We start from the raw sequence: 14306 nt of genomic DNA on the forward strand, positions 1-14306 counted from the left end.
GCCCACGGTTACCAATGCTGCATAGAAACCTACACAGTGCAGCCCACGGTTACCAATGCTGCATAGAAACCTACACAGTGCAGCCCTCGGCTACCAATGCTGCACGGAAACCTACACAGTGCAGCCCACGGTTACCGGTGCTGCATGGGTTGCTTACTGTTGCTAAGATGACAGATCCAGAAAGATAAGCTATAAAGGTAACGAGATCCGCAGGAGACCTTGGGAAGTGATGGTGCCCATGACTCTGAAGCAGTGATGGCTTCCCTGCTCATAGCTCCAAATGTGTCATGTTATAAATATTAAATATATAGGGCTCTTAATTTTTACTCATTGTTTTGAAAAAGAAATACTAATATTCCCATTCATCTTGATTATGGTTGTTTTGACTCTTTTGAAGAGGAGCACAATATTCAAGAAGAGATGGATAGAAAACCACACATCATCTTTTCTATAGCTAATGTGCCCAAAAGCCAACTCTTACTATTATTTCCCCCTCATTGTTAACATTTTGGAATTGACGTTTCTCCTTTTAGCTTTTCTCTATTGCATATCCCCATCAGCACAATAAATTGGTTATTTTACTAGTTGAACAATCCTGCCCTCTGATGTTTTATGTATCCCTCAGAGTACATTAGCAGGCAATGAAATCCCAATGAGTAAAATTGAGGACATGGTTAAAACAGTGCTTTAAATTAAATAGCTCTTCTAATCCATTTCATAGAACAATAGGCATAAAAGTGCTGCTAATAAAATATAGCCATTACGTATTGTATTACGAGTAAAAATATTAACGTTGTGATCCGTAGTAAAAGCAGAAGCCCCTCTCCTTTAAAACAAAATACAATCCCCTCCCCACATGAAACTTGAGCCATAAATAATGGAACTTTAACTCAAATGATACCATAGCCCAAATATTCCAGATCAAAGTTTTCAAAACTCTGCTGTTTAGCAGATGGCTAGTTGGATGGTCTTGTTTTTCTTCTTCACTTATTCTGTAAAGTAGGAGCTCATTTATACCACAAGTTTAACATTTTACTGGTGCTGGGCATTATTGACTGAAGGGAAGAAACAGGAGTTGTGGAGGGCTCAGGGTGAAGTGGGTCAGCCGGAGACAAGGGAGGCTAACAGGCATGGCTTCACGTTTGTCAGCAAGAGTTCAGAGGTTTGCTCTTCCAAGGCAGGAGCGTGCAGCCTCTGCTTGGTGTAGAATCCAACATTTAGGCCAGTCAAAATTTTCTCAGTGGGTGCCTTATGACACAATGCATTGAACAAGCTAAGGAGTGCCCCCCCTCCATCAAAAGGAAAACTGATATTCCGAAGGGACTCAGTTGTGCTTGTTCACATATCAAATATTTTTACACCACTGACCTTTGAAATAATTGCCTCTAACTGTGTCCCCATAAAAGCATCAGTGAGAGGCATGCGTGAAGTTGAAGGAAATACAATAGGCATTTTCAATTACATATAGGCAATGCCAGCACAGAAAGGATCCTCAGAGACAGGTTTCCAGCCAGGTCTAACTACGGCATTTGGGAGATTTTTAATATTAAAGCATTAGCTAGCTGTAGAAAAGAGATGCTCAAACAATAAAGGAGCTCGGTAAGATTAACAAACTGGTTCCCAAAGTGGACAGGAGGCACGGGTTTCAGAGGCACTGTAATTAACGGAAGGCAAATAATACCTCGAAAACCCAGCAGAAGGGCCTTCGTCCACAGAGTTGAGTCCCCTGCCCACACTGTAGCCCTCACAAGATGAGGAACTCCCTCAGACGCATTTATCTCTAGTAGGTTTGGGTTTGGAGAGTTACCTAATTAACCCAATTAATGAAACCTGTTCAACAGAACATTCTTTATTACTTTTTAATCTTTTCCCCCCCTTCTGCCTCCTGCCCCAGTAAAGCATGTTTTGACACCATTCCCAGTTCTATTTCTCCATAGTAGCTCAGCATCCTCCTGGAAGGGGCAGTTAGGTTTATTCACTGCCAGGCCGAGATAGGGTGAAGTAGGAGACAACTTGAAAAACAGGGCGAAACTCACAGCTCCGTTGCTTCACCCAGAAGGGCCACAGCAGCGGCAGCAGAGGGGCCCTGAGCACTGTACCTGGCACAGACCATTCAGAAGACAGAGACGCAGCCAGGAGTCTTGTTCAAGCCATTACACCATTACAACCACCTGTCCAACAAAAACATAAAATGTGCCCTGCTCGCAGAGTAAAGCTAAATCAATACTTGCTCTCACAAAGCTTCCTTCTATCCCTTCATCAGAAGGACTAGGAAATCAGGCTAACTTTTCCATTGACCAAGATAGGGATTCACTTATGTACCCATTCATAAGGATTTACAAACCCTCACCCAGTTCATTAAAACCACCAACTAGATACCAGCCAGTAACTGGCTTGTCTCCAGAATCAACACATAGGCAGCCTCAGGGAAGCAATTCCCAGACCCATCCTCAAAAATCATTCTTAGCACACATCTGACTACACATCTACCAGACACTGGAACATACGAGTTTTATTTCCTGGGCCCAGCAGACCTATGACTATAAATAGCCTCTCCAGTAAAAAGCTGTGCCGAATCCAGAGGGAAGATTCCAGAAGGTATGGGGCCCAGCTTGCTTGGATAGGACACCAAGAATAGATTTTTGTCTTCATTTAATCCATCAAGGGAATGGGACTCCATATGCCTAAAGTATTGAAAGCTAGAGGTCAGAGCGAGAGAGCATCCTGACCGAGTGTGGGAAGCAGGCAGACTTGAAACAAAATCTTAGCTCCAGTGTTGAAAACCTTTGTGAAAATGATTATTTCTAGATCTCTTTTTGTTTTAGTGTCCTCCTTCGGTAAATTCGAGATAATTGTACAAACACCACAGAATGAACAGGAAGATTCAAGAGATAATTCACACCAAGTTTTAGTGTCTAGTAAATGTTAAAAACAAACAAACAAACAAACAAAAAGCCTTTCTACTCATGCTATAATTTCCCTTAGAAACAACAAGGCCATACAACCAACACTCTAGCCTTCCAGTAGGGCAGGATGAAAAAACCCAGAAAAAAGGTGCAAGGAAACATTTTAATTCCTAAAAGCAAAAGTAGTAGATATTTGCATACTATAATCATGGATATGGCCAAATTTTTATTAGCACACTGATGATGCCGAGGCCCAGGCCACCGGGGCCACAGTTCTGATGCACGGTTGCATGCCACTGCCTAGCTAGAACAACAGTACTCTAGGAGACACTGGGATGGGAAGGTGGAGGGACAAAGGGCACCACTTGAACTCACTTTCCAGGAATCAGCAGCAGGCCCAGGAATGCACTCCAGGGCTCACAAGGTGTAGGACTTGCAAGGAATTCAAAATCTGTGCCCTGTGTCCCCTACCCCCTTACCAATTGAATTCTATTTTTCTTTGTTTTGCTTTGGTAGTCAAAGCAGGGAAAACTCTAGAAATGCCCTTTCATCCTACACCATCTTGTACAAAATTGTGCAATTAGTGGGGCTGAGCTCCAAACACAGATCGAAACTGTGATATGAGAGTCGCTGGTAAGGGCTGCACTGAAACCCACTGTAGGCTTTGGAAGGAAACCAAGAGGGAAAAGAAGAAAACCTCTGTGTCTATCTCTATCCATCTCTAGTGAGATTCCATCTCACTGAAACCTGTAGGGATGTTTAGTACGTGCTGTGACAAATAAAGCTTGCCCGAAGATCAGAGTGCTGAGCTAGCCACACTAGTTAGCCACAGAGGCCAGGCAATGGTGGCACACACCATTAATCCCAGCAACTGCGAGGCAGAGACAGAGGCAGATGGATCTCTGTAAGTTCAAGTCCACCCTGGGCTACAAGAGATTGAATCAGTCTAAAAGAGAAACAGCTCATACCTTTGATCCCAGCACTTGGGATCACATGCCTTGAATCCCAGCACTAGAAAGGTGAAGACAGGAAGTAATACAGCCAAGTGGAGAGAGGAATATAAGGTGGGAGGATACAGGAGCTTGCAGTTCAGTCTGAGGTCTCTTGTAGAGAACATTCTTGTAGAGACAAGAATCCCATTTAGTCTGAGGATTTCATAGAGCTAAGAACTAGTGGCTGGGTGCTCTGCTTCTCTGAGCTTTTAGCTCTCACCCCCTAAATACCTGACTCTGAGTTTTTATTAAGAACAATTAGAATTCACGCTACAAGAACCGAACCTCATTTCCACAGGTGACCATGAGAAGATGATAATTAAGATTAGCTACAAGGTGGCCACCTGCAAGCTGTGCTACACACTCAGACTCCCCAAACTGCATCTCTTTCATGCCTCCATCTCTTCTCTCTCAGGACCACATCTCTTCTCTCTCAGCCTCCATCACTGCTTTCAGCAGGAGCAAGTTAGCACACATGAGACTCAGACATTGCCCATCTTAGGATAACATCACCTGCCTTGACTGATCATTGGTGAGAAAACAGCAAGCAATTTTAAACTGTCCTAAGGAAATATTTCTTTGGCTAATCATTGATACTATCTCCATGGGTGGTGATATTTAGAATGAAAATCGAAAACTACTCCAAGTTTCTAAAGGTACTACCATGGGGAAGAGGCACTTGTGGTGGGACTATGGAAAGACCCTCCATTGAACAAGCTTTGAGAAATGCAGGCAGGAGTGTTTGCTCCTGAACAGGTTAGCTCGGCATCTCCTGAGGTGTGACGAACATTCCATACACAGTGTCCAAGAGCATCCTGTGAAGGACATGGACTATACAGAATGGCTATGTATTCATTTAACAATTCAGTGAGGGTACAATTCTGCATGAAGTCCATGGTTTTACGAGTATTATTGTTAGAATGAGACCATCATAAAAGTAGCAAGGTGACTAACTGAACCACATGAAGTGTAAGTGAAGCAGCTAATACCACAGGAGCTCATGGACATGGAAAGTTCATACACTTTGGCATGCCAGTAACTCAGAATGGGAAGCACGTCCCTGTCGTTCAGGACAACTCCTGTGGCTTCTGACGGTTTCTTCACATTCTTTCACCTTCCTTCAGCTTGGCTAATAGAATGTCTGAACTTCCTCCTTTTCATTACCTTCGATAGCAAGACAGTGAGCTTCTTACTACACGGGCCGTGGAAGAACACACATAAACAGACATGCCTTGATCCCCACGATCATGGCCAGGCAGGAGACAAGAGGAGAGTGATACCATAGCTCTGTGGCTACAGGCCAATGGAGAATCTTCTCAGATCAGCAGTGAACCTATTAAACTAGTCTGACCTCATGTATGAGATATTTAATCAGCACCTATATAATAGACTGCTGGAACAAACAAATGAGTACTTCATCATAGCCTAACTTCATGAGTATTGCCAAAATAGTTCCAAGAGTCAACCTTCATAGGTAGACACAAGGAAAATAACCCTAGGGTGACACCTACCTTGGGCACATTCTTCACACGGAACAGTATATTTTGGAAGGAGTGTCCATCATTGGCCTGCAAGACCACAACATCAGATGTGCTGTCTGAGCCATCGTGAGCGTAGAGGAGGAGACCCCTGGAGAGTTCATCCAGATGGAACTGATAGATGGGGGCCGCAGGGGCTGGCAGCGTCTGGAGCAATTGGCCATGAAGTGGAGGATCAAGAACGTTCACAACCACATCCTGAGGGTTGTCATCATCCCGGATGTCAAGCAGCTGGGTGGTGATGGCTGCCTGCTTGCCTTTGCTGATGTGGAGAACCTCGTTTCTCAGCACATAGGGGGCCTGCGGAGTTGGAGGAAAGCAGGAAGAAGAGCCACTTAGTAGGTTAATGCCAGACAAGAGAGCGGTGTGCCTAACCCGACTGAACGGCTTTACGAAAATCATGAAAGTGTCAACTATTCCGTGAAAAAGTTATCTGTCAGAGGTATGGTGGGCCATAGTGATAAGGGTTATTCCATGCCTCTGGATTCTAGAGGTTTCTCAAGTCACTTCAAAACCACAGTATTGATACAATGCAATCTGCATGTGCTACTTGTTTCTGGGTTTCTAATTTCTTGGCCATCTTGGATTGAACCACACCGCTGCATTAGCACAAGAACACAGCTCAGTGTCAGGAAACAAATAGATATGTAATTCTGGGCCTTGTGTTTGGGAGAGAACACTTCACTCTAGGCCACACGGAAACAAGCTGACGTAGTGGCATAACTCCGCTCTCTGAATCCTTGCCTTCCTGGTAAGCAACATTTTCCCACTTCCATCCATGTCTTGGCAGAGCCCCACCCCAATTTAGCTTATAAAGTCATATAAGATCCAAGACCATGGCCTGATAAGACAACCGCCTGCCCAATTCATTTGATTCTGCTAACACAGCAAAGGTTAGTATGTTCTCCTAAGAATTGTCTGCTTGCTCCTGTTACCTTAGAGAGAAGATAGATGTTTCTTCACAAAGAGAAAAGTTAATGAACCACAGAAAAATACAACCCCATCCCCCACCATACACATGGAGGGAGGGAAGGAGGAAGATAAGGAGGAGAGAGAGAGATCAGGCCAGAAGTCAAGGTAAATGATATATTATGTTATGTTAGTTTTTATGTTTGAAGTAAAACTGTCTAGGATTTTCCTCAACACACAACTTCTTTAACCCAAATGGCTTTTAAAACCACACAAGCGCCCCACTTCCGGTCTCTGGGAAGTCACATCGTCCATCATCATAATATGTAACTATACATCACTCTAATGGTCACATATGGCGCAGCAACTCAGTATTCCCAGGTGAGAGACTCCCACACTGTGTGTAAGTCTGTGCAGAGAAATAAAGAGGAGAGGCCAAGGATGATAGTTTAAAAAAATCTTACAAAAATAACATACCAAACCAAGTTACACGAGAAAACCTCAGGGTCAAGATGACAACGATATATTATACATCCTTAAAATAACAAAAAGAAGTTAAACTTCTTTCTAAAAGTCCATCCTCAAAACGTTAACTTGAGGGCTAGAGAGATGGCTCAGAGATTAAGAACATTGCCTGTTCTTCCAAAGGTCCTGAGTTCAATTCCCAGTAACCACATGGTGGCTCACAACCATCTGTAATGGGGTCTGGTGCCCTCTTCTGGCCTGCAGGCATACACACAGACAGAATATTGTATAAATAATAAATAAATATTAAAAAAACATTAAATTGATAAAAGTGCAATGTATAAATAAATAAAAAAACTGAAACGACATTGTTATTTGTCCCCTTGACCGTGGAGATACAAACAAAGCCCAGGAACCTGTGGGAACACAGCATCTCAGAACAGAAGGCTGTTTGTTAATATCTACCTCAGATATTTCATTGGCCAGACTGCATTAGCTTAGATACAAAAAGCAAAATCAAGACATCTGAGTTTAAGAACTAAAGAACATCTAAGGCATTGAGTCTCAAGACTGGCCCATGTTTACAGAGTTGCATGTGTTAGCTTTACGCACTGACTTTAGGTCCAGTTTCTAATCTCCCCTAGGACAGCACCTCTGGTGTGGCCGTATCAATAAGAGGAGTTGAGGCAGGTATCACTATCACTCGGCAGTCATTTCTGCCTTAAGCTTATGCTTAGTCTATGGTCAGTTTCGGGACTGAAGATATGAGGTCTCGGTATTTGGTATCTGGTTTCTGAAGATGGTATCTCGCCATCTTGCTGTTTAGTGGACCGAGATAAATATGTAAAACTAGAGTATCCTTCAGACTAATTACAGCATCCAAGTGAGAATTCTACAGATGAGTGTGTGTGTATGTGTCTGTGGTGTGTGTGTTTATTCTTTTTGTATATTTCACTTATTCAGTCCCTCTATATGGATTATCGGTCCAGAAATACAACTTCTCAAGTCAGTGTGGAGACATGAACGTCAAGGGCCATTTTCTTGCATTTCCTTGTCTCTTCAATGATTTCCTCAGGTCTCTGTTTGCTCTTGACCACAATGACACTTCATTTAAGTAGATTCCTAACAGGATGCTCTAAGCACTGTAACTATTACACCCCTGAGAGGGGCTGTGGAGAGAAAATAAATGACCTAAGAACAAGGAAAACATTAACAATTGGGGCAGTTTTAAGTTATTCTGCGGGTCCAGCTTCAAGTTCAGTTCATCACGGTGCCAACAGGCCACCGTCTAGAACACAGACTGTGAGGCCAACTCTCCAGACACAAACTTGACTTTTTTTAACTAGGTCACTCCGGCAAATGTAGCAGATTTCCAGTCCCTTAGTTTTCGCATCTGTAAACTGACACTACCTCACAGGGTTGGCTGGCAATTTCACTCAGAACCACGTGAAATTTACACAGGACAGAGATGCATAAGAAGAAATTATTACTGTCAGTGCTATCATCCAAAGAACTAAAAGTAAACCAAATGTCATTTCATGGTAAAACTGTGAGAACATCACCTCAGCTCAACCGTTTTTGATAAAGGTTCAGGATCTCTGGAGCTGTTCTTGAGGACCAGTGGGTACGTCACCTTGAGCATTGTTGGGCATTTTTATTACCTGAGTTGAAAAGGCGTGTATGTTGATCAGCTGTGGCTCAGAGAAGAATTGCTGGTCGCTAATTTTCAAGGAAAAGTAGCCTTTCCTAAGGCAGGCCCCAAGGGAGAAAGGAGAGGACATGATCACGACATTAGTTTTTAGAAAGAAAAGGATTAAAATATCTTCAAGCTGTAGTCCTACAACAATTTAAATCAAATCATCGCAGTAATACAATATCTGCACTGTAAACAGAAAGTACCAAAGATAAAACTGGTTAAAAATTTTCCTCACGGGTCTTGCTGGGTGGCTCAGTGGGTAAAAGCATTTTCTATGCAAACCTGATAACCTCAGCTCCACAAATCTCATGACAGAAGACAATTGACCCTGAAAGTCATCCTGTGACCTTCACATGTGTGCTGTGACACATATGTCCCTGAAATCATTCATACTCACAACCCTCCACATACACACACAATAACACACTTCTGCAACTACTCTGTGTTCTAAGATCTCATTGTAACATAAAAATAACACAACCGAAGCCGGGCATGTTGAAGAATGCCTCTAATCCCGTTGATATTAATGAGGCAGCTAGATCTCTGAACTCAATGCCAGACAGCTAGTTCCAGAACATCCAGGACCACACAGAGAAACCCTGTCTTTAAAAAAAAAAACAACACAGTTTTGCTTCATATTTTCTAAAGACGAACACACACACACACACACCAGAAAAACTACTTGTTGGACTAGATTGGTTGTGGTGCTTAAACAGGTTAGATAACAGTTAAACTGAAGAATGGAAAGGAATCATAGAGCTCCACCATCTTTCAAGGACACTTTAGCCCAGCGATGCACACTTCTTCCTAATTCTTGTAAGTGGGCCCCAACAGTGTTTGAGGTACTGGGCTGCAAAATGCCATTTCTAGCTTCCTACCTGCTCCTTAAACCCATTTACTGCAGATACAGCTAAGAAGGAAAGGCTGGGTCAGCCTGACCATTTGACCATGGGTCATCAACTAGTATGTTGAGGAGAATATGGAACAAGCCCATCTGTGGGAAAAAGGCGAATGACACCTGTGAGCAGACACGGGACATGAACTGAGTCCTACTTCCATCTTTTAGTTCTAGCTCCTGAACTTACCTTGGAGCAATTGCTCTTAATGTCGTTGAGGTATGAGCCACCTCTGCAATGTTAGGGCAGTCTTATTATTTATTTTGCTTAGTCAAAATTGGTTTCTACTACTTATAATCAAAAAGACCCAGTGAAGCCTCAGTCTGCTGTGGGCTGACTTCCTACCCCAGATGTCTAATAGCTTCAGGCCCTGTTAGGAGGGAAGGCAGAGTTGTCTTCACTGACCAGCCAAGCACAGCTCACTGCTGACTGGCAAAATGTGTGGTCAACACATTATAGGAGATTATAGATTTGGGTCGATTTGGGGGTCCATTTTTAAAGGTTCTTTGAAAGGTATTCTTGGAACCAACTACTCATGCCTGAAATATGTGAGTGGATCCAAGCAACTGCAGAAACAAAACATACATGTTGTGTTTCCAGTCACATGACATTTAAAAAAGGGTAAAACTATGAGGGAAAAACCAGGTCACAGCTACCAGAGACAGGGATAAAAGGAGCAACTAATTTTTTTTTTTAAGGAGACCACAGTAGGGTCGATGGAACTGGTTTTTTAACAACATTGTATACATTGTAAACACATTGTATACCTCATGGAACAGAACACCTTTAAACAGAATTTCACTGAATGGGGATTCTAGTTGTGAGTACCAAGCATTGGAGACCTTCCTGCTCTTTTTGCAAGTTCTTCCTCCCATTCATTTTCCGTCCTGCTGCTCCACACTCCCACCTCGAAGCTTCAGGAGGATGTGATGAATCGAATCAGCAGCATGAACGAAGGAGGACAATGGGGGGGGGGGTGAAGGCACTGGGAAATGAGGAGTGCCCAGTATCTCAGTTCCTCTCCGTTGCTGTGGCTACACCTACAGACGGGCTCTTATGACACAAGAGTATCTAAGCCCAAAGGGACTCAATTCTCAAGAGTTCTTATCTTAATCATGGCCAGTGCTTTCATGAAGACAAACATACGCGTGTATGTCAGACTGGCTCTTTTTGTTTCATTGAGAGACAAATGATTTTATGCTTTATGTGTCTCTCCCATTTCATTTTATTATTTTTTGTCATTTTGTTTGATTTTTTTTTAGATAAAGAAAATGCAATATTTAAATGGATATTCATCCCAGGAAAGAGTACTGCAAAAAAAGACCCAAATTGCTGAGTTTTATCCTATTTAAGAGTGCAGAACTAATTCTGCAAGAAATTGGGTGAGGTGTGGAGAAAATTAAATAGACAAGAAGCTTAACTTTGGTTGTCTAGGGAACTTTGCATTTTTCCACAAATGACTTTAAGGCAAATGGGGCCAGACTCAAGAGTTTGTGTAGCTCTGTGAATGTGGTATGTGTGTACATACATGTATGCATGTGTGTGTGTGCCAGAGAGGGTGTGTGTGGGGAGAGACACAGATACTTAAGAACGAGGCTTATACGTTCAACCAATATAAGCATAGGTGGTGGAGAAGGATTTGGGGAATGACTGAATGGCACAACACTGCACAGCAGTGTGTGCTTGCTGTACACTAACCCCACGCTTTGAGGACTAGAGCAAGTCTGTTATCACTAGAATAGTAGGGAGGCAGAAATCGTCACAGCTGAAGTCATGGAGAGTGTCGGCTTGGAGGACCAGCTCTGGACTTGTTAATCATGTTCTCCAGGCTATAGAATGGGAACATAATTTACACAGCTTGCATGGAATGCCTAACATGATTCCTGACTCCACGTGAGCTCAGTAAATGTTAGCTATTCTTGCTCCTGTGATACAATCTGCGCAGATCACGGAAATCATCAACTCTGAGTGATGATAGAAAAACTTCCATCATTCTTCTCAGATAACTTTTAGCCTAAATCTCCATCAACCAATTGATAAAAGTAAGAAGAGAAACATCCATGTTTAGTTTGGGCAGTAGGAAATATTCAGACGTGTCCTATCCCTGCTTCATGGGCTTCAATACCTTGTGCACACACAGTCTATGGTGAGTTATCTGGGCTAATGAAACAGAGCAGGGTGATGGAGAACACAAGAGGCTAATCTTTGGGGGTGCATTCTGTGCTTTCTGCTTAGTAGATTTACTTTGTTAATTATAACGCTATATTTGCTTGGGTTCCTGTTAATGTTCGATTGCATTCTGGAAGCACATGTCAGTCAGGGTAGGGAAGACAGCCAGAAATGTGTGCAGCACCAGTGGAAAACTGGATCACGCCTAGAAATTAGCCACAATTAATCCCATAAAGAGGATAATAAAAAGTCAAGTGTGACTACAAGTTTTCTCCCCAAATTCCAGGGGTCAAAGGGCACTTTGACAAGCCAGTCTTCCATCTTTTGCCTGCCCATGACTACCTAGCATTGCCCTCGTGTGGAGGAAGCAACTCCAGCATCTGGCTATATAACAAGTTTTCTTTCCGTGGGGCCAAAAACCTGGGTAATTATACTCAGAATTTTCCTGTCACACCAGAGAATTACCCATAATTACGTGATAAAATGAAAATGCCTCAAACAGAAGCGTACTCTCGAAGCAATTACGGGGGAAGGTTGACAGGCAGCTGGAAGCATTGCGGAGTATCGATCTTTCCCGGTGGGAAGGGGTGGTTATTAAGAAGGAGGGTGGGGGTGGGCGGGCTGAGAAAGGATGGAAGGAGACAGCAGGCGCAGAGCAGGGCTGGCTGGCTCACCTGGGCTTCTCTCTGCTGTGGACAAAGCGTACTTCCTTTGCATTGACGTCTTCCCAGCTAAAGTGGCCGGCCTTTTCCAGCTGGACCTCTTTGCCTTTTCTCGAGAGCAGCAGCTGGCCATTGGTGGGCGTGCTGACAACATGGAACAGCAGGTCTTCCACTCTGCCGTCCTGGTGCTGGACGTTCAGGAGAGAAAAGTCCAGGGGCTTCATTGAACCAATACCAAGGGTCAAGGTGCCATTCACGTGAAGACTTGGGGTGTACATTTTGTCTAGAAAATGGATGAACCCAAAGGTCAGGCCTGTCAGCGTCACTAATTGGATTCCAAGTATTCATTGTAAAGAAATGGGACTTTAGTGCTAATTCAGAGGCACACAGAGGACATCTGGGCTATTCTACAGCTCCAGCATCCGCCTACTCCGAGGAGTCTCATCTGGATGCATGAGGACACTAGAGCCTAGACAGAGAGTTAGAGTACAAACTCGTTGGAAGACAACATAGAAATAAATTTAAAAAAATAAGCTAGCAATTATTGCTTTGGTACAGCAAAACTGTGTAAGATATGAAAGAAAAAATAACAAATTAATTGGAATCATTAAATTTAAAACATTTGCCCTTAAAAACACCAATATAAAAGAAAACCCTTAGAATGAGAGAAAATACAAATCCTCAATCTGAGGAAAAAACCCAGACTTATATCTAGGATATATAACAGGTTTTAATATCTCAACAATGAAGGACAAACTAAAAATGCATAAGAAATTGAATAAGTTTTGCTCTGAAGATCTACACACAAAGGCCAATAATCATGCAAGCAGGCAACCAACATAAGTTACCAAAATGAAAATCAAAACCTCAATTATATGGCACTTCCTCTCTCTTAGGATAGATAATAATAATTCCTGGCAAGGCATGAAGAAATTAGAATTCTCACTAGTTAGTAAGTATAGGAAATAGTGCAATCATTTAGAAATATAGTCAGTTCCTCAATAAAACATAGTGACCATGTGCCCCAACAGAACTACAAGTAGATGCCATGGAGAACTATAAGAATATGCCTACACAAAGACTTTCCTGTGGATGTTCATAGCAACACTGCTCAAAATAGGCAAATTGAAGAAACGATTAATAAAAAGATAAACAAAGGCTGACTATGTGCCTCAGTAATAGTGCCTGCCTACCAAGTATAGGTTCAATATTCAGTACTAAAAACAAACAGAAACAGAGGCGAAGAAGTAAATAGATCAAAAGAATGTGGTATATCCATAAAACATAGTTATAGTAGCCATAAAAATGGAATGGAATGCTATACTGATGCAGGCTGTAACCTGGATACACTCTGACATTCGGCCAGATGTGGAAGCCAGACATGAAAGGCTATGTATGTGCTGTGTGATTCTAATGATCGGAGATGTCTACCGTACGCGAATCTGCAAAGACAGAAGGCAAATTAGAGATCAGCAGAGGCTGGAGAGACAGGAAACTGAGACTGTTAAGGGTTATGAAGCTCTCTTTTAGGCTGATGAAAATGTTCCGGAATTAGATATTAATGACTGTCACACAACTTTGTGAATGTACTAAAGAAAATCACTAGGCAATATAATTTAAAGGATAGATATTTTGTATGTGTTATGTCTTAATAACTCAAACAAGGGTACACATAGGGATATTTTATAATAATAGGGACACTTGGGCTGACTGCGGAAGATTCTGAATGAGATGTTCTGAGATGGATCTCATTAATTTTATACTCTCCAGGCAATGCTAACGGACTGGCTGGTTTGAAAGCCACAGTCTTTCCCTGACACCCTTGGTGCATCGGATCCAGCAAGAGTAAGCAGAGGCAGGTGTCTGACACCGTTCCTAGAAGAGCCGCAGCGAATCCGCAGAGGAATGGCTCAGAGTCGGAATTCCTGGGCAGAACATACAGAGTGCCAGAAGATTTTGATCGTCTGTCCACGTGGAACATCTGATGTATTAGGATCCTCAGCAAGGGTGTAGAATTGATCTTTCCTACTGCAAGGTATTTTGTCAAGGTCTCTAGCTGGCAGGGTTCCCTTC

The 14306-nt window shown here is 42.7% G+C and overlaps 1 protein-coding gene across 1 annotated transcript in view; it reads right to left on the reverse strand.

Moving 5' to 3' along the window:
- Fras1 (Fraser extracellular matrix complex subunit 1) overlaps window positions 1–14306 on the reverse strand; it is a 419545-nt gene that overhangs the window by 127652 nt on the left and 277587 nt on the right. The window contains exons 27-29 of the mRNA XM_041671543.1: window positions 12246–12516; window positions 8472–8556; window positions 5410–5736 (exon numbers count right to left, since the gene is read on the reverse strand). Of these exons, the coding sequence (XP_041527477.1) occupies window positions 5410–5736; window positions 8472–8556; window positions 12246–12516 (683 nt within the window). The remainder of the gene's footprint in view (window positions 1–5409; window positions 5737–8471; window positions 8557–12245; window positions 12517–14306) is intronic.

The sequence above is a fragment of the Microtus oregoni genome, unplaced genomic scaffold, assembly GCF_018167655.1.
Source record: "Microtus oregoni isolate MIOR12 unplaced genomic scaffold, Mior012 000021F_ref0000039, whole genome shotgun sequence".
NCBI lineage: Eukaryota > Metazoa > Chordata > Mammalia > Rodentia > Cricetidae > Microtus > Microtus oregoni.